At 42.2% G+C, this 25,762-nt stretch overlaps 1 protein-coding gene across 2 annotated transcripts; it reads right to left on the minus strand.

The window, feature by feature from the left end:
* Positions 1-118: 118 nt before the first annotated feature.
* On the minus strand, positions 119-25,511 carry dspb (desmoplakin b). 2 transcript variants are annotated; one of them, XM_026147239.1, is made up of 25 exons: positions 25,019-25,511; positions 23,097-23,190; positions 22,294-22,415; positions 21,762-21,912; positions 20,492-20,617; positions 20,129-20,188; positions 19,861-20,028; positions 19,435-19,539; positions 19,228-19,323; positions 18,797-18,922; positions 16,401-16,553; positions 16,106-16,260; positions 15,860-15,986; positions 14,990-15,176; positions 14,168-14,637; positions 13,893-14,071; positions 13,543-13,681; positions 13,160-13,353; positions 12,666-12,828; positions 12,485-12,568; positions 12,287-12,394; positions 12,064-12,162; positions 8,731-10,557; positions 4,779-7,704; positions 119-4,135 (listed from the first exon to the last, which is right to left on the minus strand). In XM_026147239.1, the coding sequence occupies exons 1-25, from the start codon at positions 25,330-25,332 to the stop codon at positions 714-716; spliced, it is 11,595 nt and encodes a 3,864-aa protein (XP_026003024.1). In that variant the 5' UTR covers positions 25,333-25,511; the 3' UTR covers positions 119-713. The 2 variants fall into 2 exon arrangements, with proteins under 2 accessions (XP_026003024.1, XP_026003025.1); XM_026147240.1 differs by having other exon boundaries at positions 10,060-10,557; positions 25,019-25,506.
* Positions 25,512-25,762: the final 251 nt, after the last annotated feature.

Genomic DNA, 25,762 nt, shown 5'->3' on the forward strand with positions numbered 1-25,762 from the left:
TTGTGCTGCGAATTGAAAATCAAACAAAAACCAAATAACCAAATAAAATGAACAAACATATCTTACATGGCAGCAACAAAGGGTATTTTAGATGAACACAAATAAGAACAGTCAGGAATGAGCAAAAAACTCAAGTTTTTATTTTAAGATACTGAAAAAAAAAACGTTACAAAAGTGGAAGCACTACTGGGCAAGAAACCAATGAATGAATGAATAAAAGATGACTTTATGAAAATGATGAAAAACAGCAGTTAAGCCAATGCAACCCAACTATAAATCCCTCCCTGTAAACCAAACACACAACATGTCAAATAACTGTAAACCCTATTCTATCATTTTTCAAATGCAAAGCATACAAAGTGATATTTTCATTAATTTTTGAAAAAAAAATTAAATGACATGAACTATATTATTAATCCACACACCTTATTTTAGAAACCATTAATACTTTTGTCCATTAAAAAACAAACAAACAAACAAACATCTTGCAGTTTTTCTGTATAATTTGAACTATAGATTTTTAAGCACATCAACACCAAAGCTTACTCTAAAAATATGCGAACATTTAACAATTCAGACTGCTAAATATAAATTTTCTCCTCACACAGAACACTCATTTTTTCCACAACTTTTTTCCAAAACACTGAAAATAGTTTTGACAAATTCTGATTTGTGTGCAAGAAAAGTACAAACTCTGCTTTTCTTTTATCAATTTAGCTTTTGGTTTGGAAGGAGTTGAAGCTGGAAATACTGTAGCGACTGACTGATGAGGATATGGGAGAGCCTAAGTCTAAACTGTTCCTGCGGGAGCTTCGTCGTGAGCCACTCCGGGAGCCTGTGGTGGATCCTGGGGCAGAGGCAACATTGTATGGACTACTGATGCCTCTCGAAGACACAGACGACGCCTGGAGCATTTTAACGCCAGTGCTTTCCTCTGTCAGGCAGTTATCCAGAGCCTCTTTGTAAGAGATTTTAAGTTTACTTTTGGGGCATGTTAGGTTCTTTGTGTGGTATTTCGTATCTTGGAGCTTCTGGCCTGCTCTCCCATCCAGCCAACCCATTTTCAAGGCATCTTCTATGGTTCTTCTACCACCCATTTCTGGGTCATACAGACCTCCTGTTACAACTTGGAACTCCATGAATCTCTGTCCTGCTTCATATGGCAGCCACATCTCCTTAACTGCCTCAGGAACTGACATTTTTCTCTTCATTTTTACATCTTCAAAGCCAATATAGGCTTTTTGAGCAGGCTTAAGTTTAGTGGCCATGTCTTCAGTTATTATGCCCATACGACATGCCTCTTGGATGCTGACCCTTCTGCCACTTGCAGGATCAACAATTCCTCCAGTGCACGCCTGGGCCTCAAGCAGTCTCTGGGTAGTGATGGAATCCACTAGATCACGATTTAACGCCTCTGTGACAGATATCTTCTCTACGTTGTCTGTGTCAAAAATGGCACCAATAGGTTCTTGTTCACCCACTATTTCAACAGGAGAGGACAGAGTGAAAGATACACTGGACATGTGTTTATGGAAATCAGGTGAATCTTGCGAAACACTGCTGGCGCTTCGCTCTGTGACAGTGGTCGTCTTTGTTGTGGTCATTTTAGCGAGAGTGGGAGATAAGGGTCTTGACACCAGTGAGGATGATCGTGAGGATGATGTCGACAAAGAGGGAACTGAGCCTTCTGATGTTCTTAAATTTGATGATGAAGATGTTTTTGTAGTTGTTGATGATGATGTTACTGAAGATATTCCCAAAGGTGTTCTTGAAGTTGTTGATGATGATGATGATGATTTCACTGAAGATGTGCCCAAGGCAGCTGGTTGTCCAAACGATGAGCTATGTTTGGTCTTTCTGGTGATGATATCAGCGAATTCATTAATGGTGATGGCTCGTGCACGATACTGAGCTACAACTGATTCATCAATTAATCGCTTTTCAAGCAGTTCTGTAATGTCATACTGTCTTCCAGTTTTCTTGTCATTAATAAGAAACTTTACAGAACCATCTGGAGCAGTAATAGTGACCTCTTCCCATTCACACTCTTGGTCGGACAGCTCCAGGAAGGTCTCGTAGTCAATAAGCCCTTTGTCATATGCTTCTCGGACTGTCATCTCTTTATTGGTGTCTGGGTCCACGATCAATACTCTCCTCTTCCTCAGAGTGTTCTTCTGTGTTGACTCTTGACTTTTCTTGTCGATTATAGGCAAAAGCATGAGGCCGGTCTTCTTATCTGGGATACAGCGGTTCTTAAGCTCCGTGTAGGTTAGGTTTTCTTCCGTGTTAGGGTCAAAGAAACCTTTAGTATCAGCATTCTGATCAGAGAGGATCTTAATCATTCCGTCATCCAGGTAGCCTCTTTTGTAGGCTACATTCACATCAATACGATGACTGTGTTCCGGATCAATGATACCACCACTGGCAATTTGGGCCTCTAGTAGACGAATGCCATGGCCTTTCTCCACTAGACCTTTCTCAATGGCCTGAAAGAGAGAGATAGTCTTGTCTGTACCAGGCAGTCTGTAACCAGTCACAGCCCTTTCTGCCGCTAGCAGGTTATCTTTAAACTCTGGCCCAAACAGTCTTCTATTGTAGGCTTCACTAACAGTTAGATAGAGATTGTTCACAGGATCAACTATAAAACCTGAGGCAGCCTGAGCTTCAAGCAGTTCAAGAGTGGTCCCAGATTTCAACAGTCCATCTTTCATTGCCTGATAAATTGTCAGTACTTTATCACTGGCCTGATCATAAACTCCTGCTATGCAGGTGGAACCTCTCAGATAGGAGCGTAGACGCTCTTCAACCTCTTGGCTAGTCAAGCTACCTTGATTCAACTTGTCAATATCAGACCGCTGCAGCAAGTTTGCATCCACTAGATCCACAACAGACACCTGGCCTCTAAGCCCCTGGACAGTTGCTGGCTTTTTAGGTTCAGGGAGAAGCAAAAGACCTGTGCTTGGATCAGCTTTACATTTTTTCTTCAGGGATACATAAGGAGTTCCTTGCTTGGTGTCTGGGTCCAGATAACAGTCAGGACCCTGACTTAAGGCATGGTATAGATCCTGATCTATGAGATTCCTATTTAGTGCAATGTTTTTGGGTAGGAATATACTGAGGTCAGGGTCCAATATACCCCCTACAGACTCTTGAGCTTGAAGCACACGCAGAGCTGTGTCCTTGTCAATTAATCCCTTCTTCATGGCCTGGCCAGCTGACAGAAGTTTGCCAGTAGTAAGGTCTTTGTAGCCTATAGCAGCAGCTTCCGCTGCAAACAATTTTGATTCATCCTCTTTATCCACTACTCCTCTGGCACATGCTTCTTTGACTGTTAGTTTCTGGTTAGTTCTGAGGTCAATGATGTGACCTGTGGCAGCCTGAGCTTCCAGTAGCATGTCAGCACTATCAGATGACAGAATTTTCATTTTCTTTGCCTCTGTAAAGGACATTTTCCTTGAAGGCCCAACTGCCACACCAGCAATGGATCCAGTCCCTTTTAGAAAGACTTTCTTATCCACAGAGACTTCTGGGACTGTTTTCTTTCCCTTCAGTAGTTGGTCAAATGTTGATTTGTCCAGGACCCCACAATCAAGCAACTGCTGTGCTGAGACTGGTTTGCGAACACCATCAAACATTAGTTTGGAAGGGTCCTTCCTCTCAGTGACTGGTAAAAGTATCAGGCCTGTGTGAGGCTCTGATTTGCATCTTCTCTTTAAAGCCCCATAGCTGACATCACGTTCTGTGTCTGGATCAAGGTAACAATCGGGGTTCAGGTTTAATGCACGAAGCAGATCTTGATCCAGAAGATTACGCTTTATAGCTGTGTCTCTAGGTAGAAACACGCTAAGGGCTGGATCTAGAATGCCACCTGCAGATTCCTGGGCTTGCAGCAGACGTAGTCCTGTTTTTTTGTCAATTATTCCCTTCTTCATCGCCTCAAACACTGAAAGAGGCTTGGTTGTGTAAGGGTCTCTGTAGCCAACAGCAGCAGCCTCTGCTGCCAAGAGTTTCTCTCGATCTTTACTGTCCACTACTCCCCTTGCACATGCCTCCTCTACTGTCAACTTCTGATTTGATGTAGGCTCAATAATGTAACCTTGTAGCAGCTGGGCTTCCAGAAGTAAATCTGCACTATCTGGGGGACATGATCATCTGTTTTGCTTCACGGAGACCTCAGGGACAGTCTTCTGTCCTTTTACTAGCTGGTTAAATGTTTCCCTGTCAAGAACCCCACAATCAAGCAACTGCTGTGCTGAGATTGGTTTGGACACCATCAAACATGAGTTTGGAAGGGTCCTTCCTCTCAGTGACTGGTAAAAGTATCAGGCCTGTGTGAGGCTCTGATTTGCATCTTCTCTTTAAAGCCCCATAGCTGCATCACGTTCTGTGTCTGGATCAAGGTAACAATCGGGGTTCTGATTTAATGCACGACAGATCCTGATCCACAAGGTTACGCTTTATAGCTGTGTCTCCGGAAGGAACACGCTAAGGTTTGGATCTAGAATCCCACCTGCAGATTCCTGGGCTTGCAGCAGACGTAGTCCTGTTTTTTTTGTCAATTATTCCCTTCTTCATCGCCTCAAACACTGAAAGAGGCTTGGTTGTGTAAGGGTCTCTGTAGCCAACAGCAGCAGCCTCTGCTGCCAAGAGTTTCTCTCGATCTTTACTGTCCACTACTCCCCTTGCACATGCCTCCTCTACTGTCAACTTCTGATTTGATGTAGGCTCAATAATGTAACCTGTAGCAGCCTGGGCTTCCAGAAGTAAATCTGCACTATCTGGGGGCATGATCATCTGTTTCTTGGCTTCTGCTAAAGAAATCTTCCCTGAAGGCCCAGCTATTACACCAGCAATTGAACCAGTCCCTTTTAGAAAGATCTTTTTATCCACGGAGACCTCAGGGACAGTCTTCTGTCCTTTTACTAGCTGGTTAAATGTTTCCCTGTCAAGAACCCCACAATCAAGCAACTGCTGTGCTGAGATTGGTTTGCGGACACCATCAAACATGAGTTTGGAAGGGTCCTTCCTCTCAGTGACTGGTAAAAGTATCAGGCCTGTGTGAGGCTCTGATTTGCATCTTCTCTTTAAAGCCCCATAGCTGGCATCACGTTCTGTGTCTGGATCAAGGTAACAATCGGGGTTCTGATTTAATGCACGACAGAGTTCCTGATCCACAAGGTTACGCTTTATAGCTGTGTCTCTCGGAAGGAACACGCTAAGGTTTGGATCTAGAATCCCACCTGCAGATTCCTGGGCCTGCAGCAGACGTAGTCCTGTTTTTTTGTCAATTATTCCCTTCTTCATCGCCTCAAACACTGAAAGAGGCTTGGTTGTGTAAGGGTCTCTGTAGCCAACAGCAGCAGCCTCTGCTGCCAAGAGTTTGTCTCGATCACTACTGTCCACCACTCCTCTTGCACATGCCTCTTCTACTGTCAGCTTCTGATTGGATATGGGATCAATGATGTGACCTGTCGCTGCCTGGGCCTCCAGTAGTAAATCTACACTGTCTAAGGGCATGAGCATCTGTTTCTTGGCCTCTGATAAAGACAGTTTCCCTAAAGGTCCAGCCACCACACCAGCAATCACTCCTGTCCCCTTTAGAGAGATCTTCTTGTCTGCAGACACCTCTGGGACAGTCTTCTCCCCCTTCAGTAGTTGGTTAAATGTTGGTTTGTCCAGCACCCCACAATCAAGCAAGTCCTTTGCTGTTACTGGTTTACGTACACCATCAAAGACCAGTTTAGTAGGATCTAGTTTCTCTGAGACTGGCAAAAGTAGCAGACCAGTATGAGGCTCTATCTTGCATCTTTTTTTCAAAGTCTCATAGCTGGCATCATGCTCAGTTTCCGGGTCAATGTAACATTCAGGATCTTGTTTCAGAGCATGACGAAGGTTTTCATCTAAAAGGTTGTGCTTAATAGCTGTGTCTTTAGGCAGGAACACACTGAGATTGGGATCTAGAATTCCTCCCACTGATTCTTGGGCCTGCAGTAGACGCAGTGCAGTCTTATTGTCAATCAATCCTTTCTTCATGGCCTCAAACACTGAGAGAGGCTTGGCAACTTTAGGATCCTTGTAGCCAACAGCAGCGGCCTCAGCTGCCAATAATTTGTCTCTATCTCTTATATCCACTACTCCTCTGGTGCATGCCTCTTCTACAGTCAACTTCTGATTTGTTTGAGGGTCAATTATATGACCAGTTGCAGCCTGCGCTTCCAGTAGCAAATCTGCAGTATCCTCAGGTAGCAACATTTGTCTCTTGGCTTCTGACAAGGACATTTTGCCTTGCTTCCCAGCTACCACCCCAGCAATTGGCCCAGTCCCCTTCAGATTGACATTTTTATCAACAGACACTTCTGGGATGGTTTTCTTCCCCTTTTCTAGATCTTTAAATGTTGGCTTGTCCAGGACACTGCAATCCAGCAGCTGCTTGGCTGTGACAGGTTTTCGAACACCATCAAAAATAAGTTTGGAGGGATCTATCTTCTCAGTGACAGGAAGAAGAAGAAGGCCCGTGTGTGGTTCTACCTTACATCTTCTCTTCATTGACATATAACTTACACCGTCCTCGTTTTCTGGGTCCAGGTAGAGCTCAGGTCTTTGACTCAAAGCACGGCATAAGTTGTCATCAATTAGGCCACGCTCAATGGCTGTGTCTTTGGGAAGGAACACACTGAGTACTGGATCTAGAATGCCCCCCACAGACTCCTGAGCTTGTAAAAGACGCAGTGTTGTGTTTCTGTCAATTAGTCCCATCTTCATGGCCTGAAATACTGAAAGAGGTTTATTTGTCCCAGGTCCATTATATCCTACAGCTGCAGCTTCTGCTGCTAGCAACCTCTCTCTGTCCTTATCATCAATCACACCATGATTACATGCTTCTTCAACTGTCAACTTTTGATTAGTTCTGGGGTCAATGATGTGTCCTGTAGCGGCTTGAGCATCCAGAAGCAAATTGATGGCATCTGCTGGGAGGAGATTTTCATTCTTGGCTTCAGTGAAAGTCAGTTTTGCAAACTGAGGTCCAGAAATGGAGCCTGGACCTTTTAGACCTTCAACTACCACCCCGGCTATTGGGCCTGTACCTTTTAAATTGACTTTTTTGTCAACAGACACTTCAGGGACAGTCCTATGTCCCTTCACCAGCTGGTTACATGTTTGTTTATCCAAAACACCACAATTGAGCAACTGGTCTGCTGTCACTGTCTTACGGACTCCATCAAAAATCAGAGTGGAAGGATCCAAGGTTGGGGGTTCTCTGGCAGTCTTCAGTTCAGTTTCTATGTTCTTTCTGACAATGGTGACCTCATGTAATTCTTTCTGGGTGGCTGACAGTTTAATTTTATATGACTCTTCAAGCTCACGTAACTCTCTCATCAGCCTTTCTATCTCACTTTTCAAAGATTTCTTTTCCCTCTCCGAAATATCCTTGTCTGTCTCATACTGCCTAATCAGGCCATGTTTGCTATCACACTGGTCCTTCCAGTGACTTAAATCCCTCTTCACTCTTTCGTTCTCCTCCTGTAGACGCTGCTTATTGCGATACTCAGATTCTAAGGACAGTTTAATGCGGCTGAGTTCCTCCTCTAGTCTTAAGATGTGGTCTTTGTCCTTTTCTGACAACTGCAATTTCAGCAACAGAGTGTCTCTCTCGGTTACAATTTCATTATACTGGGACTGAAGGGATTGCATGGTGGCTCTTATCTGCAGGAAATAAAGAGAGAGAAAAGAGACGAGAAGTTACTCAACTCAAAAATACTCATATATTAACAGTATAGATGAGGAACCTCATTTATTTCTTTTTCATTTTTTGTATACAATCAGTGGTTATTGAGGACAGTGCACATTCTTGCTCTTTTCAATCTTTCACAGTGCAAGAATTCTTTCTGCGGAAAGAATATTTGGGTGCACAGCTTATTTAGAAACAATAAAAGCATTTTCTCAAAAAAGTTTTTTGTTGTCGTTACAACTCAAACCTTTTTACATTTTTGTAAAAGAAAAACAGCTGGCAATAGTGTTAAAAGTTGAAATATAAAAAGCAAGTCTGTGCCTGTTCTGCCATTTGGTTTGCTATACTAGTGATATAACAAAAAATGGCTAATTCTATTTAACGACCAGAAAGCAAGACTGATTTGCAAAACAGCACAGATACATAAAACCAATAGATGTGGGCCAATCGTGATCACCTGATTTTAGTTTGCAAGAGGAGTTGTCATAAGCATTTTTGGAAACTGTAAATTTCTGAAGTCATGCCAGTGCTGTTTTACAAGATTGCAAAAGGTGTCTTTAAGCCCATTAAGATGTACTAAAAATATAAGAAACAATGATCAGAATCTAGTAGACCAGGAAACCAGCGGCAGTGATGGTGCTGATCATTCTGGGCAAATAAAGTGACCCCAAAAAAGCAAGCGAACTGCACTAACTCTAACCCTTAACTCCCCATCTTTCCACAGTGTGTACAGGGAGACAGTGGAATAGGAAGGCTGTCAGGTAGAGAGGCACAGATTATGTTTGCATGCGAGTTTATACACATGCAAGTTTATTCAAACACATACAGACAGTATGTGTTCAAATCAGAGTTGCATCTACAAGAGGCACTCCAGCATGCAAGGAAAGGGTTTGCTTCAGACTAGCTAGAGCTACAGTTGCTACTTGAATGCTTCAAGTGGTGAAGACTCTGATTTGGAAAGACGAGAACAGTCCAGGACTAAGCACCAAACTTCCATGTACCTCGGTGGCCTGCGTTTGTATTTTCTCAGTCTCCACTTTGAGTTTCTCCCTCTCAGAGGAGAGCTCGGAGACCAGGTTGCGGTAGTCTAAATTACTGCGCTCACTGGCCTGTAGCTGCAGCTCCAGCGCAGTAATCTGCGAGGAGAGCTCATCATCACTTCCCTGTTTGGCCCTCAAGAGTTCATCTTTCTCATGTCGTGTTGTCCTTAGCTCCTCATCCAGTCTCAGCCTCTCTTTGGTCTGAGCTTCTGTCAGCTCCTTCAGCCTTTGAAGCTCAACTGAGTTCGCATTCAGTATCTTGCTTTTCTCCTCTATAGATTTATAAAGACCTTCATTCCTGAGGTTTGCCTCTTTGACTTTGAGCTGCTCCTCAAGCAGCTGCTGCTGAAGGGCTTTCAGGTCAGAGCTCAGCTGTGTGATGTGCTCTGCAGAGGTCTTGTTCTGTCTCAAGCTTTTCTCTAGCTCCTCCTGCAACTGAAGACGCTCTTCTTCACCTCTCTTTTCAGAATTGCTGGCTTGTTCTTGGCTTTGGCGTAGTGCAACGATAGTGCTGCTGTGTTCTGCCAGGGTCATATTGGTCTTCTCTAGCTCTGACTCGATCTGCCTTCTTCTGGCTACTTCTTCTTGGTTAGCTTGCCGCAAATTCTCCACCTGGCTCTCAAGTCCATCTCTTACAGCTTGGAGGTCCTTGATGCGTCCCTGTAAGCTTCTCATATTTTGCTCAACTCTGCTTCGCTCCCTGCTTTCTCTCTCCAGCTCCAATCGCAGTTTCTGAAGCTCCTCCTTGTACTCCCGCCCCTGGGTTACAGCCACTGATGAATTAGTTAGCTTCACTTGCAGCTGGGACAGAGTCTGTTCAAGCACACCCTGACCTTCTTCCGCAGTTTGTCTTCTGCGGGTCTCCTCCTCTAGACTGTGTGTGACATAAGCCAGTCGGTCACTCGTCTCCTGCAGGTCCTTCCTAACCTCAGCCAGCTCTGCTCTATACTGGCTACTTTGCTCGTCTCTCTGCCTCATCAACAGTTCCACCTGACTTTCCAATTCTCTTCTCTTGCGGCCTTCCTCGATGATTACAGCCCGCTGAGTGTGAGCTTCCTCATCTGCTGCCTTCCTTTGTTCCTCAACCTGGCTGATAGATATTCGGAGTCTCCGTAGCTCCTCCTCGAGATTCCTCCTCTCTGCCTCCATCCTGTCATACTGCAGCTGGAGCTCCACTGTATCCTCGTCCCTCTCAGCTGCCAGCCTTTGCATGTCTGCATGGCTGACGTGGATCTGAGATTCGTAGCTGAGCTTTAAGTTATTGATCTCCGTACTGTATTGGCTCCTTACCTTTGATATCTCCTTCTGCAGCTCCATGAACCTTGCTGTCTCGTCAGCAAGCTGTCGCCGGAGCTGTTCAATCTCAAGCTCTTTATTTGACAAAGTCTTCTCCACCTCCACCTTGGACCAACTGACTGTCTCCAGCTCGTTCTGCCTCTTTCTCAGCACTGCTTCATACTCTTCTTGCTGCTGAGTGTAGCGCTCTTCTGCTAGCTTCCTCTTCCTCTTTTCTTCATCCAGCAAGTAGTTGAGACGTTCCACCTGATCTCTGAGGCCTGCCAGCTGGCTCTGTGTGTTATCTAGGTTCTCCTTGGTGGCACTGCACTGCAACGATGCAGTTTGTTTCACCTCCTCCATTGACAGCAACTGTTCTTTTGACTGGTTCAGCTCCCGTTGGTACTGAGCAAGAGCATCTTCCAGTGATTTGTTCTTGGCGTTGCGGTCTCTCATATCGTCTCTCAGAAGGCGAAGTTCTTCTTCTAACAGGTCAATCCTTGTGTTACGAATCTGAAGGAAAGACAAAGAAAAGATGAATACAAATGTGTTTTTAAAAATGATAAATTAAACTTTCATTATTATTTTTTACCCACTTGTGTTGTGGTTAACAAGTATCCAGCATAACATTTGCTTAGCACAACCCTATTAACACCACATTCATATCGTGTTGCCATGAAGAAACATTCCATTCAGTTTGAGGCAAATCCAAAACCCCCAACCAGTTCTGACAGATACCTATGCCTTCCTGTTAAAAGGGAGTTTTTCCTTCCCACTGTCACCAAATGCTTGTTTATGGGGAGTGGGGGAGGGGGCGAGATGTTGTCATCTCATCGGATCGTTGGGTTTTTCTGTGTTATTGTAGAGTTTCATTTGCCATTATAATTAATTGAATTTAAAAAAACTATAGTTATCTCATGTCTCTTGCGTTTTCCACCAACTTTTCTGTATTTTAGGTCTTATTGAACAAAAAACTGCTTTTTTAAAAATCTTGATCATACTATAGAAGGTTATCCATATGAAACCACACACTTGGCTAACAGGTTATCAATCATAAGACGTGTGGTTGTGAGTTAGTGACAATGAAAAGACTCATCTTGAGACTACAAAACGGTTCTTAAATAACTAATAATCTGTCCATGGAGGTTGCTTGTACTTACAAAGTGAAATTAGTCACAAATGAGGTATGTGGTTTATCTCAACAAAACCTCCCTGTAATTGCTTTGTTCACTAACAGATTACTACAGTCATCCATAGCTACACTGTTATTATCTTAGTTTGCAACCATAACTTACTAACACTAAACTGCACCTTTAGCACAATGTCCAGCTGTGAAAGATATATTTTTCTCTAGATTGATACCATCTGATCTCAGAAGCTAAGTAGCATTGTGCCTGGTTAGTACTTGAATGGGAATACACATTTTTCCTTACCAAATGGTCTGCCTGGGAGTAGGCTACCAGTCTATAGTCCTATGTGAGAAAAAAATTTGCTTTCCATAGGATACTAATATCCAACATAGTGGATAGTAGGTTGCTTATTATGACTAGCTGCAACTTAGTCGCAACATATGTCCTTGGCATTGGTCATATCTAAGTGAACTTTACTCTCTTTATACTGAAACTCATGTATATAGCATCTGTAGTCTGTCAGTTCTTGGACAGTCAGTAACATCGCATTGCATGCAATGTGTGTCTTAATACTCTGTTAGCTGATGGATATTAATACACCGAGTTCATGAGCAAAAGACGCATGTAAATGGGAGCAACACAATGCTGACTGCAGGTGATGTTATTAACAACAATGGTTTGCTGGAAGGTATAAAGGAGTTCCTTTAACTTTAACGTTATATCAAAGATTAGGTGACAGATTTACCCCAAATTCTCATTCATAATCCCTGGGCAGTTTGATGACAAGATGTCATAAACAGAAAGAAAGAAAAAGAAGAAGAAAAAAGAAAGAAAACCATGATTACATCCAACAAGATATTTTTGGATGTTCAGCATTGGAGATCCGTACCTTGAGCTCCTCCATGTTTCTGAGCAAATCTCCTAGGAATCTGTAGTAGTCGTCAGAAAGGGTAAGCAACTCCATATATCGAGTCTGCAGTTGGGTAGCCTGGAACAGAGACAAATTTAATTTTAATAAAACATCAGAAAAATCAACTCTAACCTACAAGAAAAAACATGTCATGTACTAATGGTTTACTACATGTCTAATGTTTTTACTACAGTTGCATTACTTCATGATTGAGATCCACTGACGGCGACTTCAGCATTGTCCTCTTCACTGGGATGTTGAGCAAAGTTTCTAAACCAGAGGTGTAAGCTGCAAGGTCTGTTTCATAGTCCTGTTAAAAATAAAAATGAATAAATAAATAGAGGAAGTTGATCTTTTAATGAATCTGAGGCCAAATGCACTCGATTATTGACCTACTTACCTTGATAGCGTTCACACAGGCTTCATTGTCCTTCAGCACACTATCTACTGTCTCCCTCCTCACCTTGATTTCTGCATTCAGAGCCTAGAGAAACCCACAAAGTACAGATGTCAGGTATCTGATGCCTTCACAGAAAATTATTGGAAGTAGCTCTAATAATAGCAAAAGTTCAGCATATTACCTTCTGGTTGTTAATGAGGTCTTCCAGTGCTTGAACATTTTCTATTTTGGTGGCCTGTAGAGCCACCTGTTTTCTGCGAGTGGCTTCAATCCATTCAAGAATGGAAGTGCTGGTTTGCTTGTAGTGTTGCAGCTGAGGCAGATATGATCGAAGGTCCTGCATTCTGAGCAAGTGGAAGAGACGACCAGCATAAGTGAGTTATGTCACTTTTACTCAAACGCTGTCATGCCAAGTTTACAGATTAATATTGTTTTTTTATTACATTTAAAATACCGAAGCAACAAATGTTTTGTGCTTTGCTCGATCATTTTCTGCCAATCACAAATTGACATATGTGTATGTGAATAAGATGTTTTAAAAATAGATTCACATGTGTACAAGCAGCCTCATATACATATGGTTGAATATGGAATGAGTTATTTACTGCATGACTGTAAAGTCTTCAATTTCACATTAACAGTCAGTTATTATTAAAAACTGACAGAGCAGCATACCTCGTATCGAGCTGTAATTGGATTCGTCTCCAGCGGTCTGACAGCATGTTCACATCTTCTGTGTATTTTGTTAGCATCAGGTCACACCTGTGGGAGGATCCGCCCACCTGGCCGTTCCAGTGGCTCGCCTTGGACAACTCTGCCTCCATAGCATTTAGAATACCTTTCTTCTGATCCAGCTCTGCTTTGATGTTCTGCACATCGACACACGACACAACATCAATCATACGACTGCATCCACCGTATAATAAAAATCAGCCTGATAAGTGGAATTAAAGCATATGTCACAGCACAAAGGATATAAGAAAAATAGGGCAGTATTCACAAATGATTTGTCTGCTATTATCAAAGAGTAGGAAAACACCATTATCTTGCAAAAATACCTTCAGAGTTGACATATATTCCTCCACTTCCTCAGGAGACAGAGAAGTGGTCTCCTTTTCTGTCATTCTTGCTTCATAAACTTTCACAATGTCCTCGGCTCGTGCCACACTCTCCAGCATGTCCCTTAGAGCTCGTAGCCTAAAACAAGCATATGGAATAATCAAATATGCAAATATGCAAGGCATATGTGTGTTTGTCATAATGTAGATTATCTGTATGTAAAAGTATATTTTTTTGCAGATAATAATTGATCTTACAGTGCACAGTTATTAACTGTGCTTTTAAATTAATCAGAAGAACACACTAAGCTTTACGCCATCGTTTTGAGGTTTTGCCTTGTGTTATGTACCGCTGAACATAAGCTGATGAGCTGCTCTCCAGGCTGCCCAGTCTTTGGTTAATCACTCCAATCTCGCTGCGGAGGAACTGAGCTTTGTCTGAATCATTCACGCTTTCCAGCTCGTTTAGAATGCGCTCCTTCAAAAGTAAGTACTCAGCACGCATCGAGTCCACATCACGCTGCACAGTCTGAAAGATGCACATATATGTGTCGCGATAAATACAGGGTCGTTTTTGTTTTCATTCTACATGCATTTCTGTTATTCTTATATTTTATGCTTTCACCTCTAACTGAGAGATCTTGAGGCTACAGTCCTGCACGCCGTTGTCTCCGAAGCAGACATGGATGTGCTGACTCAGCATGTCTTCAGCGGCCTCCAGCCTCAATCTGAGCGAGTGCAGCTCTAATAAGCTGTGAGATGATGATGATGATGATGTGGATACCTTCCTCTTTCCTGCGTCCGTCTTGGTCACTTTTATCACTTCCTTCTTCACCACCTCTTTCTTTGCCTCCGCTTTCTTCTCGGCCTGTCTTCTGAGCTCTGCTCTCCGTCTTTCTTCTTCAAGCCTCCTGGCCTCCTCTTGGCGCATCCTGGCCTCTTCTTCAAGCCTCCAGGCCTCTTCTTGGCGCATCCTGGCCTCTTCTTCAAGCCTCCTTGCGTCTTCTGCAGCAGCAGCTTGTACTTGCTGCTGCTGTAATATAATCAGCTGGTGTTGTTGCCCAGATGTTTGCTGTAATTGTTCCTGCTGGACAACTGTGGACAAAACGATTTTTAAAAAATAGATAAAAGTCTTTTCAAAAGTTCCCTAGATTCACTTATTCAATTCAATTATTCCATTATGAAGCACACAGACTCAAATGCATACTGTATACTGTACTTTACTGTAATATACTGAAATACGTACTAAAAATATTGAATTTGAGCAATGTTTATATACAAGTCTAAGAGACATCCGGCTAAAAAAACAAAAGCCAAGAAGTGCAAGAATAAACATATGGAGCTGAAAATGAGCGCAAGAGGTCCATCTGATATATGAGACTGAATAGAAATGTACAGAATAAACAGAACGTGTACTTGCGAGGTGATCATTACTACAAACACTTACTGTAAGTAGGTATCTGCACCACTAGCTGTTCATAGTGGGTCTGGGCATCATTGACCTGGTTCTCTATGCTCCTCTTGTCCTCATCAGCAAACATCTGGGAATTTACACTGTTCACTATAAACTCATCATAGTGAGTCTCCATGCTCTTGATCATTTTCCGGTACTCCTCTGGGCGCATCTTGGCCAACTGAACAGACACAGAAACATTAAGTTTAATTTGGACCCAAACAGATCTTTTCACCGAGAAGGAGAGGTCAGAGGTCAAATGTGACATGCTATTTTAAATCTTTGGTACCTTCTTTATGTTGACGATACTCACCACACTTGTAAGAAACATAGTTTCTAAGTTCTAAGGCTATGTTTATAAATTAATTTTCCACCAATAAATCATCAAGTGTTATAAGAATAACAGTGCAGTAAAATGATTGTGTGTGTTTTTTTAACACAAAGTACAAACTGGAGCAGTGAAAAGTTGCAAAAGGGACTTTGGTTTGAAGCAGCGGGTTTCGAGAGATGCTTAAATGTCTGTTTGAATGCCACAGAGTTATGCAGCACTCCAAAGTGTGCAACTATGGGAGCTGTTTCCCAGCATCTGGAGGTGGCTCAGAATGAGAGACGTTTACACACTTTTTAAGCCCATATTAAATGGAAGACTACAGCTGTTGGCTTAGAACAAACTGTAAAAGCAAAAACCCACCTTTAAAACCAAATAATTAAACGTTAATTAACACCATGTCACAACTTTTATTATGACCATTTGTTTTCTCCTTTGATACCTTGCAAGAGAGCAAAAGTTTGACTTTGACGTATGACTAAATATTTTTTTTACAGACAGCAGAGGCCGACTTCCAACACCTCGTCGGTCCTTACCATGGAGATGGTGAGGGAGTTGATGCGTTGGATATCCATGACGCAGTACTGCCAGGAGATGAGACTCTTGACGTTGATATAAAGCTGGCTCCAGATTGACAGGATTGCTTCGTAGTACTGCTCGTTTCTTTGCACGACACAGAGGTGAAATTTAAAGGTTTCAGGATTATCTTTCCAGCCAGAGCAAGAGTTATACAATCACCTTTAACAGTAAATGTCCAAATCAAAGCATTTTTTGTTTCTTACTTGTTGGCGAGACTGATGCTGATTGGATTAGGTGGCGGTACAATCAGGCACACAGAGGGCACCAACATATCCAGACCCCCCGGGCCAGTCACCAGCCACTTACTGCGCTGGTTGTTGTCCTTTAGGATAGCCTCATTGCCCTTAAGGATCACCTTCTGTGAGCCCAAAGGTCACATAAAACACATAAAACACATGAAACACAAGTTAGAATAAAAGAAAGAGAGAATGTCGGTGCAACGTAAAGTAAAAAATAAAAATACCAATATGTGTTTAACTTTGACATCTGAAAACTGACCTGGTCCTGCTTGAAGTCGCACAGAGCCTTGACAATGACGCCGCTGGTGTTCTTCTCTTCAGGGTTTCTGGGTTTCAGTCTCACGATCTCCTTGGACTTGCTGACCAGGTGTTTAACCTGCCTCCTATTTTCCACAATCTTCTCCTTTTCCCTCTGAAGACAAAAAAGGTTTCAGTCAACCTGCCACTGTTTAGCCATTAACAACTGCTTTACTTTTCTAATTCGCCAACATTTTTGTCTCTCTGTAAATAATGAAGTCGCACAGAATGGCCTGTCCTGTATGAAACATATGACCTGCAATCCAGAACTGGTTTGGTTTTTTTTGAGAGTTCTGTTTCCATTTTTGTAACTAATGCCATAACTACTAGGTATGCAGTCTGCCTTTACAGTACAAATAATGTTTCTTTTAAAAGAATGGGCTGAATTCGAGCATGTCTGTAACAAGATGCCAACAACCAAAATAGTACTTTCTATTGTTTGGCAAAAGTTTGAGGGCTAAGATGCATGTTTCTCCTGGACTGTAAAAACTGGGGTTCTGGTCCAGAATGAGTAAAAGAAACATTTGGTCATTCGAAGGTATTATCCAATGGTATTGGAGTTGCTTCACTATTAGGTGGTACACTCAAAACTAATTTGTCCAAAATCCTGCCCATTTTTTAATTATGTGTAAATGTTCTATGTGATTTTATAACATAAGTACAATAAGTAAAACGTTAAATTCAAAGAAAACTTTTTTTACATTCAGTTTATTCCGAGCAACCTCTCCTGATGAATTATGGAGATGCTGGTAATGGTGTTGTGGTTCCTTTTTGGGGGTTTTGTTTTGGTTTGTTTGTTTTTCCATAACTCGTGTATCTGCAAATATACACATTCTGTATTTTTCATATGTAAGAAACTATACTGTGGTGGGGCTTGCTAATTTCTTGTTTTTGATTTATGTATGTTTTGTTTTGTTTTGTTTTACTTCATATGTTTCATATGTTGTTTGTTATTTAAGACAAAAAAAAATTAAATGAATGAGAGGTAAAACTTGAGGGGGTAGGGACAAATAAGTAAATACTTCAGCCTACTCCTTTTCAAACAAATGATGGAATGATATTTTGTAATGATTGTGAATGTTTGAAATGTTTGAAATAAAAATGAACTGAACTGAATTATCTGGCTAAATAATCCACTGACTTTATATATTTCAGGATTTGTGTTGTTGTTTACTGTAGTGCCTGAGACATGAAATTTTCAAAAGCTCATCCTTAGGGATGGGTACCGGTGTCCGGTACCATGATGGCACCGGTTCTGACATAAACGGTAGTAACCAGACCGAAAAGCAGCGCACATTTCGGTGCTTTATTTCGGTGCTTTTTTTTCCTGAGCTGTGATACACTTCTAGCCAATCATTTTACGTTTCCGAGGATAGTAGGCGGGCCCAGGTACGTACGTTCTTTTAGAGCAGAGCTACAGATTAAAAATGTCCAAGGCGAAGCGGTCAAAAGTCTGGTTGTACTTCACAGCAAAATATGCAAACTCAGCAGCCTGCAACAAGTGCTTTAAGGTGATACTGTGATACTGTCAAAGAAGGTAACACCTCGAATCTGATGAAACACCTGGCGACGCATAGCCCAGAAATGCGCCGTATTTGATAGCTTGCTGCGAGACCTCACACCGAGCGCATCTACTGCGGGTGGGTTGCCTGTTATGCAACATCCCCCAAAACCCCGAAGAGGAGAGTCCTGGCCCCTAGCCCTGCCAGTGTAGCAGAAATGATGACGGATGATGATGCAGCAGCAGCCGTTCTTCTCTGCGTGAGTAGCTAAATGTTGTTCGTGTGTAATTTACGTTGAGTAGGCTAACCACGTTATTACATTAATGCATGTAAGCTGAACTAGCAAATATCATCATAGCTACATGCGGCTGTCTTCTTGTTTGATGGCAGATGCTCCCTTCACCCTGGACAAAAAGGCTAAAATGACCAAAGAAAAAGTGGAAAACAGTTAAACATGAGAGGTTTAGGACAAAGTTTGTGTTTTTTCCATTGATTAAGCACTGCTTCCAGCCAAGAGTGATACCATATATGCCCTATAGCTGCAGAAAAGGCTAACATTGTTATCTTTTTACAAAAACCAGCTGAGCATGAGAGGTTTTTGGACCAATTTTGTGTTCTCCATTCTTTAAGCACCGGTTTGAGCACCGTTTGAGCACCGGCACCGTTTCAAAAGTACCGATTTGGCACCGGTATCGGATAAAACCTAAACGATACCCATCCCTACTCATCCTACATCAAAGATCTACTGTATGTTCAGTCTAATCAGTTTTATCTCGCTATGCTAAACGTCTAAACACACGCGATCAAGCTCCTGATGCCTAGCTGATGAGTTACTGCTGTAATGACGCTGTCGTACCTCCAGGTTTCTGAGGAGCTCCTGCAGGGTCTCCAGAGAAGTGTTCTTGTCGCAGATGAAATTCTTACGAACCGTCTCGTGTTCCTTCTGCAGAGCACTGTACGTCTCGTTGGCCTCCTTGAAAAACTAAATGCACACGTGTGTAAGCATATGTGATGTGAGTTTCAGGAGAAAACAAGCCCAATTTGTGAAATACTGAGTGAAATCTAGCATGAAGTTAATTGTAGTTTCCCAGTCTCATTATGATAAGTAAACAAGCAATTTTTATGTGTACATAACAACTGAAAAGCTGAAAGCGAATCAAAATGCTAATGTAGCAACAAGAAATCAGAGGTGTCATGGTGCATCTTTTACATGCACTCTTATTCACAGTGTCCGTCAGTGTGACTGACTCCTGCAGGTTCATGTTTATTAGAGTAGCTTTAAGTTACCTGGCTGTACGCTAAATTCTCCTTCAGGTGAGTGTCGATGCATTTTGTTATTTGAAGGAGCCAGCTCCACTGAGTCTGCAGGGTGTCACTATAAGCCTGAAGAGAATGCACAAGCACACAAACACTGGAAAAAAAGCCAAGCTTTTACTTGCAGGTTTATAACTAGTTGTTTTTGGACTGAGATTTCTACTTCTGATCGCTCCAGACCTCGATCTTGTCCGATGCAGGGTGGTCATTCTTCAGGAGGTTGTCCACTTTGGCCTTCAGCCTATTCAGATCCTTTTCTTTTACCTCCAGGGCACTCATCAGTTTCTGTTATATAAGAAGAGGTGGATATTCACAGGGACACAGGAAAAACATCAGGATGCAGCAAGAGGGAAGTTCTGTGGCTTCGCTGTAAGTGGATGACTAATCGCAGCTGCCAAAATCCAATCTACCACAGATGATTGCTCCCTTATGAGATGCAGATTACTACATAAAAGACATCAGCGCCATTTAGGCTCAAGGAATTGCCAAGAATGTTTATTGCCTAAAATGAAGCTCGTAAAATTGGAAATTAAAAAGTGGATTTTTTGCAGCATCTACTGAATCCAGCTCTATATTTGTTCCCTTGTGATCCGATGTTTGACTAACCGAGTAGCTCTCCTGCTTTCTGGGGATATACTGGTCGATGTTCTTGTCTCCCCAGTCAAACATCAGTTCCTCTTCCTCCTTCTCATTCACCCACATGATCTCTTTGGATATTTCCTGAATGATCTGCTGGAACTCTCGCAGCTGCTGGGTCCGATCATGGGACTTTTTCTAGCAGGGTTAAACAGGGTTAAAGTGAATCAATTTAATACAAATCTCTAGCGATTAACAGGGAAATACACTACACAGAGATAATATTTAGTTTCTTCACCTGGAGATTGTCCCATTCCTGATCCAGAGCCTTAAGATTGGCTTTGTCTCCTGTCTTCATCTGGGGGAAGAGAATGAGTCAAATTATGTGTTTCAAAATAAAGTGATGTGTCAATATTTGCAAATGCTAATAATCAAAACAGATACTAATAATAACAAATCGCTATCTGACCAATAGCGGATCATTTTTATTTGTTTAGGTTATTTATCTCTTTACCCTGTGATCTTCTTTAACACTGGTTTAGTTTTGTGACTTTAAATATCCCAAACAATAGATCAACGGCGCTTCTGTTTGAAGCAACAGTGAATCTCAGCATCGTCTCATCATCACAGCATTGATACTGAACCTGCTGACTGAACCCACCAGGTCATCTCTGGCTCGATCGAACTCGACGCTCCTCTGGATGGAGCTGTGAAACCTCTGGTGGCTCATGAGCTGCTGCTCGATGGCTGCAGGATCGTCTCCCCATGAAGCTGTTTCAATCAGACGCTGCACGGAGTAGATCGAGTTTTAGAGAAGACTTCAGACACAGGCACTTCATGTCACCAGCAGGTGGCGGCAGAGATACAAGTTAAACCAGCAATTTGCTGGTAAATTCATGCACCACTTGGGGTCAAAGATCAGCAATCCACTCAGAAAGAAATGATTTAGCACTGAGTGTAAAACAATAGCTCCTTTTAGCTTCTATTTGTACTTAACCACAACCACCCTTAATACTGTGTCTACACCAACATAGCAGAGCATTCTTCTCTATGCTCTGTGTTAAATGCTGTGAATGTTGTGTTATCATAGCGATCATGGTTCAGCGAGATCTGTCATTTGGTTTACCGACACCTTTTATTACACTGTCATAAAGTGACACGGCACTTAACCATCTAGTTAGTGGGCATTAATGTCACTTTTGTTGTTGAAGAAGTAGGTCTTTCTTTCACTTTAGGTTTATTTCACAAAGATTTCTTTTGTGTAAAGGCTCTGTTTCTCCAGTTAAACATAAAAAATACTTTTTCTTGAACTGTTTAACAATTTTAATTATTTTAATGTAGTTGTTCACATTTTTAGTGTGTTTAAAGAACTATAATATATGAAATATACTGTGGAGCATTTTAACTTCTGTTGTGTTTAAATGTGCTATGATATGAAATGAGCTGATTATCTGTTGTGTGTAACAAACGTCTCTGACTTACTAATGTGACAAATTACATCAACTTCTCTTAATCTGAAAAAATGAAGGCTGGTGTTAACCGAAATCAGGTGATCAAAATGCAACAATTTTAGGGTATTTAAGACTGAAATAAATGCGCAAAAAACCCTGTCAAAAATGTAAAAGAAAAAAACAAGCCTCCAACAAATCTTTTGAAATGTAAATGTTGCCTAAATTTCACCGAATATTGATTTTTAGTAGATTTCTTAGCTAATAAAGTATATTCTTCTCGACTCCCCCAAGTTCGGGTGCTTGACCACCATCTACTGCAGGTAATGCACAGTTTAATGCACACTGTAGTAATGCCCCTCAAGCTTTACCAAGACACCTTAACCCAGGATTCCTTAAAGGGCTCATGAATGTCAGAAGACTGATCTTCAAAAGCAGCTGCAGGTGCACGTTAGGTATTAAGTTGGGTGTGTCTATACACGCCTTTTGCTGTGCAATCCAGCCCATAGCATCATGATAGCTCCTTCCGGGTTCCTCCCAGCCAACGGAGCCCCCCTTGGTGCTCTTCCTTCTCTGCGTGGTGCCTGAGATGGCCATGTGGACCCCCTTCAGCTGGCTATTGTACATCTCCACACTATGGATTAGAAAACAGAAAAAGATGAGACTTGGAATGAACAGCATATGCTATACAAAGAATATATTTTTATAAAAATTCATGAAATCTCTGTTTGTCCATCCATCTGTCCGGTCAACAAACATTCATCCCATCTGCTTTAAAAATGGGAGATTAATTACTGACTGCCTGAGGAAATTTGGACTAAGTTTAAAGCTTGAGATACATTCACTATCCTTTTGAACAGCAACTGAATTACTTAATTACCTGCATGTGACGCATTCAAGAGACAGTTACATTTCAGTGTCAAAATCATGGGTAACACTGACCTCGGATGGGCACTGTTCTAGTAAAAGAAAACTGAGATGATTAAGACAGAGAGAGAAATCTGGCCTTCCTTACCTTCTCATTACGTTCTCATTAGGCTGTCCCATCTGCCTCAGGTCGGCCCCGCAGCTCTTCAGATTTTGAATGGCCTCTTTGGCCATCCCCATGAAGTACTCGGCCTCACTCGGGTTTCCACCCTGCAATACACAGACACAAGGAGGTGTACAAATCCAGAAAACTGAATGGGCACATTTGGAGTATAGATGTCTTTTGTCCTTGTTGTGCTTTAGATTGAATTATTTCCATTTAGAAGTGCCAAAAAATGTCAAAACTTCAGAAAAACAACTTTTACAACCCACGGAAGAAGATGATTTATGACAAGGACAAAGCGGTTGTGATAGTCTGCCGATATAAGTAGTCAACAAGACGATAAATCACACGCCCACAAATTTTAAGGTGAGTTTTGCACTTGCGATGAACTTCACAGTAACATAAATAATTCATGATAGGTTGCTTAACAGCTAAACTAAGGAAGGGTGTAAATTTAAAGTGGACTGACAGTTGCAATACTGCTCAAGGGGCCAGTTCTAAAAATCACATCCAACAGGGAGTTAAACAAAAATGAAACATTATCTATCTGGTGTCTCTCACAGATTCTGACCGTACACCAAAAGCCTACACATCCAGCTACTCCAATTACAGCCGCACAACGTTTCTGTCATTCTTTCTGTTTCTTTTTGCCTCAGAGGACAGGCTACAACACTACACTCTTCATGTGAAATAAAAACCCTCCTGACTGGGCTAACTGACTTTTATCTGCACTTCTAGCAGTAAAAGCACAATAAGTAACACAAATAAGAAAAGAAAACACAACTCACAGCTTGAATGTAGTACTCGGCTTTCTGCAGGTACTCGTTGCACTGGCTCTGCAGGATAGCGGCCTTCTGGTTGATAGAAGTAAGTGTAGAGCCACTGTGGAGGGCAGCGAAGTAAACTCATTAACATTAAGATCTTCAGCTTTAACTATTACCAAAATATTCCCAGTTACCGCAGCGGTTCCCAGTTTTTTTCACCGTGTGTTCCCCTAAAACAAAGCAGTGTCTCCTTTTGCATATATCATCATAATCCACAAACTGAAAAGATATGGTCATGGTTATGGCTAGATTTTTCAAATACATTAGCTAAAAAAATACACTGCAACGGATTACATCAGTACGGGCTCAACAGCTGGTATGTATAGTCAACATTCATACACAATGTGCCAAAGAAACTCTTTTCACTGCTATTATAAACATTACAATTTTCTTTTAATATTGTTTTAGGTTTAATTTGATAGGAAAGCACTGCAGGCACGCAGGAAAGTGAGGGGAAAAGTCTGGAGCAGACTTGAACACAGATCTTTAGTGGGGCCTTTGGTATATGGGCTCAAACACACGAGCTGTGGCAGCAGCCACAAATCTAAAAATTTAGAAAAATAAGTGTTGTTATGATAGAGATCTCTCTGTTTCCTAGAAACAAGGAGATATAGAGACAGAAAAAGCTATCACCCCAGATAACCAGCTATCACTGCTGCTTATAGTACGTGTTTTCAATTCTGAGGTACTAAACTATTTATGCTGGCTGTATATGAGCAAAATGTTTTGTACAGTCTGAGCTGAAACTCAGATAAGCATCCAAATTTCTACAAAATACACTTTTCCTGAAACCTGCTCTGGTTTTCACAGACACACATACAAACTACAATGTTGACCTCATTCTAAAATATGCATAAAGACCCACTCTATGTATCTCTATTATCAATTTTATTGACCAGTTTTGATATACTTGTGTTATCACACATATCATAACTATTGCCCTAAAAATCTAAGCTGACATTGGCTTATTTAACTAGCTATGAATGAGAGCACTGTTTCCAAATAACACCTGTAATATCTCTGTCATCTCTACACTTGTATTTCTTGTTTTACTTACCATCCAGAAAAAAGTGCTACCAGCTATAATAAACAATGTAATAAATGTACTTATATTTGCCATAAGCTGCCCCAGGCACTTTTCCCTTAATCACAGGGCTTACATGAGTACCTTATCTCAAACATCACTCCCTGATATAAAACTATCAAAGCCATAAACGAAGTTGCTCTGACTCACAACTTATGTTTGCGAATTAAATAAATCTGCCCGTTCCTCAAAGTGCGGGGTCAGAAACACAATCCTTGTGCTGCTGATAGAGTCGCATGTGTTAAAGCGACACGCGTGTCCGTGGGTCTGTGAAGCAGCAGAGGGAGGCGGCAATTTAACGCGGACTGTAAATCTCGTTTCTCCCCGGGGAGGTTTGCTCCTGTGCAGAGCAGAAGCTGAGGAACAATTGAAAAGACGTGCCAAAGACAACAGCTGTATGTCAGCATCACGACGTGTATCACTGCGCATTATCAGTGCGTATGATCAGTTATGTCACTGACGTGACTCTGCAAACCAATCTGAGTTAAACATCACTTTATTTTGTTTTATACACAATTACCACCAGCTTTACTTCAGTGTTACAAAACAAGTGGAAATGCTGTTACTTTGCAGAACAAGAACATTTCCCTGTAATTATACTCTTGCGGGCTGATGTGCATTGAATTGCTTTGTTCGCTTTTTTAAAGGCCAGTGAGTATCGGGTGTTTTTAGTGTTTGCAGGGCCCAAAAAAACAACACAGGCTGTCACGGTTAATAATCTATCGTGCGCTGCAGTTCACACATTGGCCACAGGTGCAAAAAGAAACGCAAAACTTGTGGAAGATAGAGTTTAAATTCATACCCCATTCCGCTGATCGCGCCCCCGCCGGCGCCGCTCATCGCCCCCCCTCCCATGCTGGCCCCACGCCACGTCATTCCTCTCGTGGTTCCGGCTCTCATGCTGCTCGCCATTCCGCTAGCCATCCCACCTCCCTTCACGGACTTTGAATAGGTGAAGGTTTTGTGTCCGTCGTGTCCGTACTGGTCGTATCCGTTACCCCCTCCGTGGAAGCCGTCGCTCCGTGCGTACTGGTAGGTGGATTCTCCAGTCAACTCTCCCCTGGAGTTGGCCCTGCGGAGCATGTTCAGGGCCTGCTGAGACCCGTACGCTGACATGGTGACCAGAGAACTGCAGCCTCGGCGGCTCCACAGAAGTTACTGGACGAAACTAAGTGGACGGAAACAACCTGACAGGTTGCCGCCCTCTCTCTCTCTCTCTCTCTCTCCACTCTGTCCGCCCTGGTCCCTCCGGTGCAGACTGCAAACCGAGAGCAGGACGGGACCGCTTTTGGAGCCTTGTGACCACACCTCTCTGTCTGTCAGCCAAAAACTTTTTTCTTTCTCTATCTCTCTTTCTGCCACTCCCCTGTCTACTCAGCTGGAGACTGTGTGTGTGTGTGTGTGTGTGTGTGTGTGTGTGTGTGTGTGTGTGTGTGTGTGTGTGTGTGTGTGTGTGTGTGTGTGTGTGACCCTAAGGTCCACAGGTTTGAACACCTCGCAAATGCAGGACGTTTTGAAACATTATGACATTTTTATTTTTGCTTCA

The sequence above is a fragment of the Astatotilapia calliptera genome, chromosome 17 (assembly GCF_900246225.1).
Source record: "Astatotilapia calliptera chromosome 17, fAstCal1.2, whole genome shotgun sequence".
In the NCBI taxonomy this organism is placed as follows: Eukaryota; Metazoa; Chordata; class Actinopteri; order Cichliformes; family Cichlidae; genus Astatotilapia; species Astatotilapia calliptera.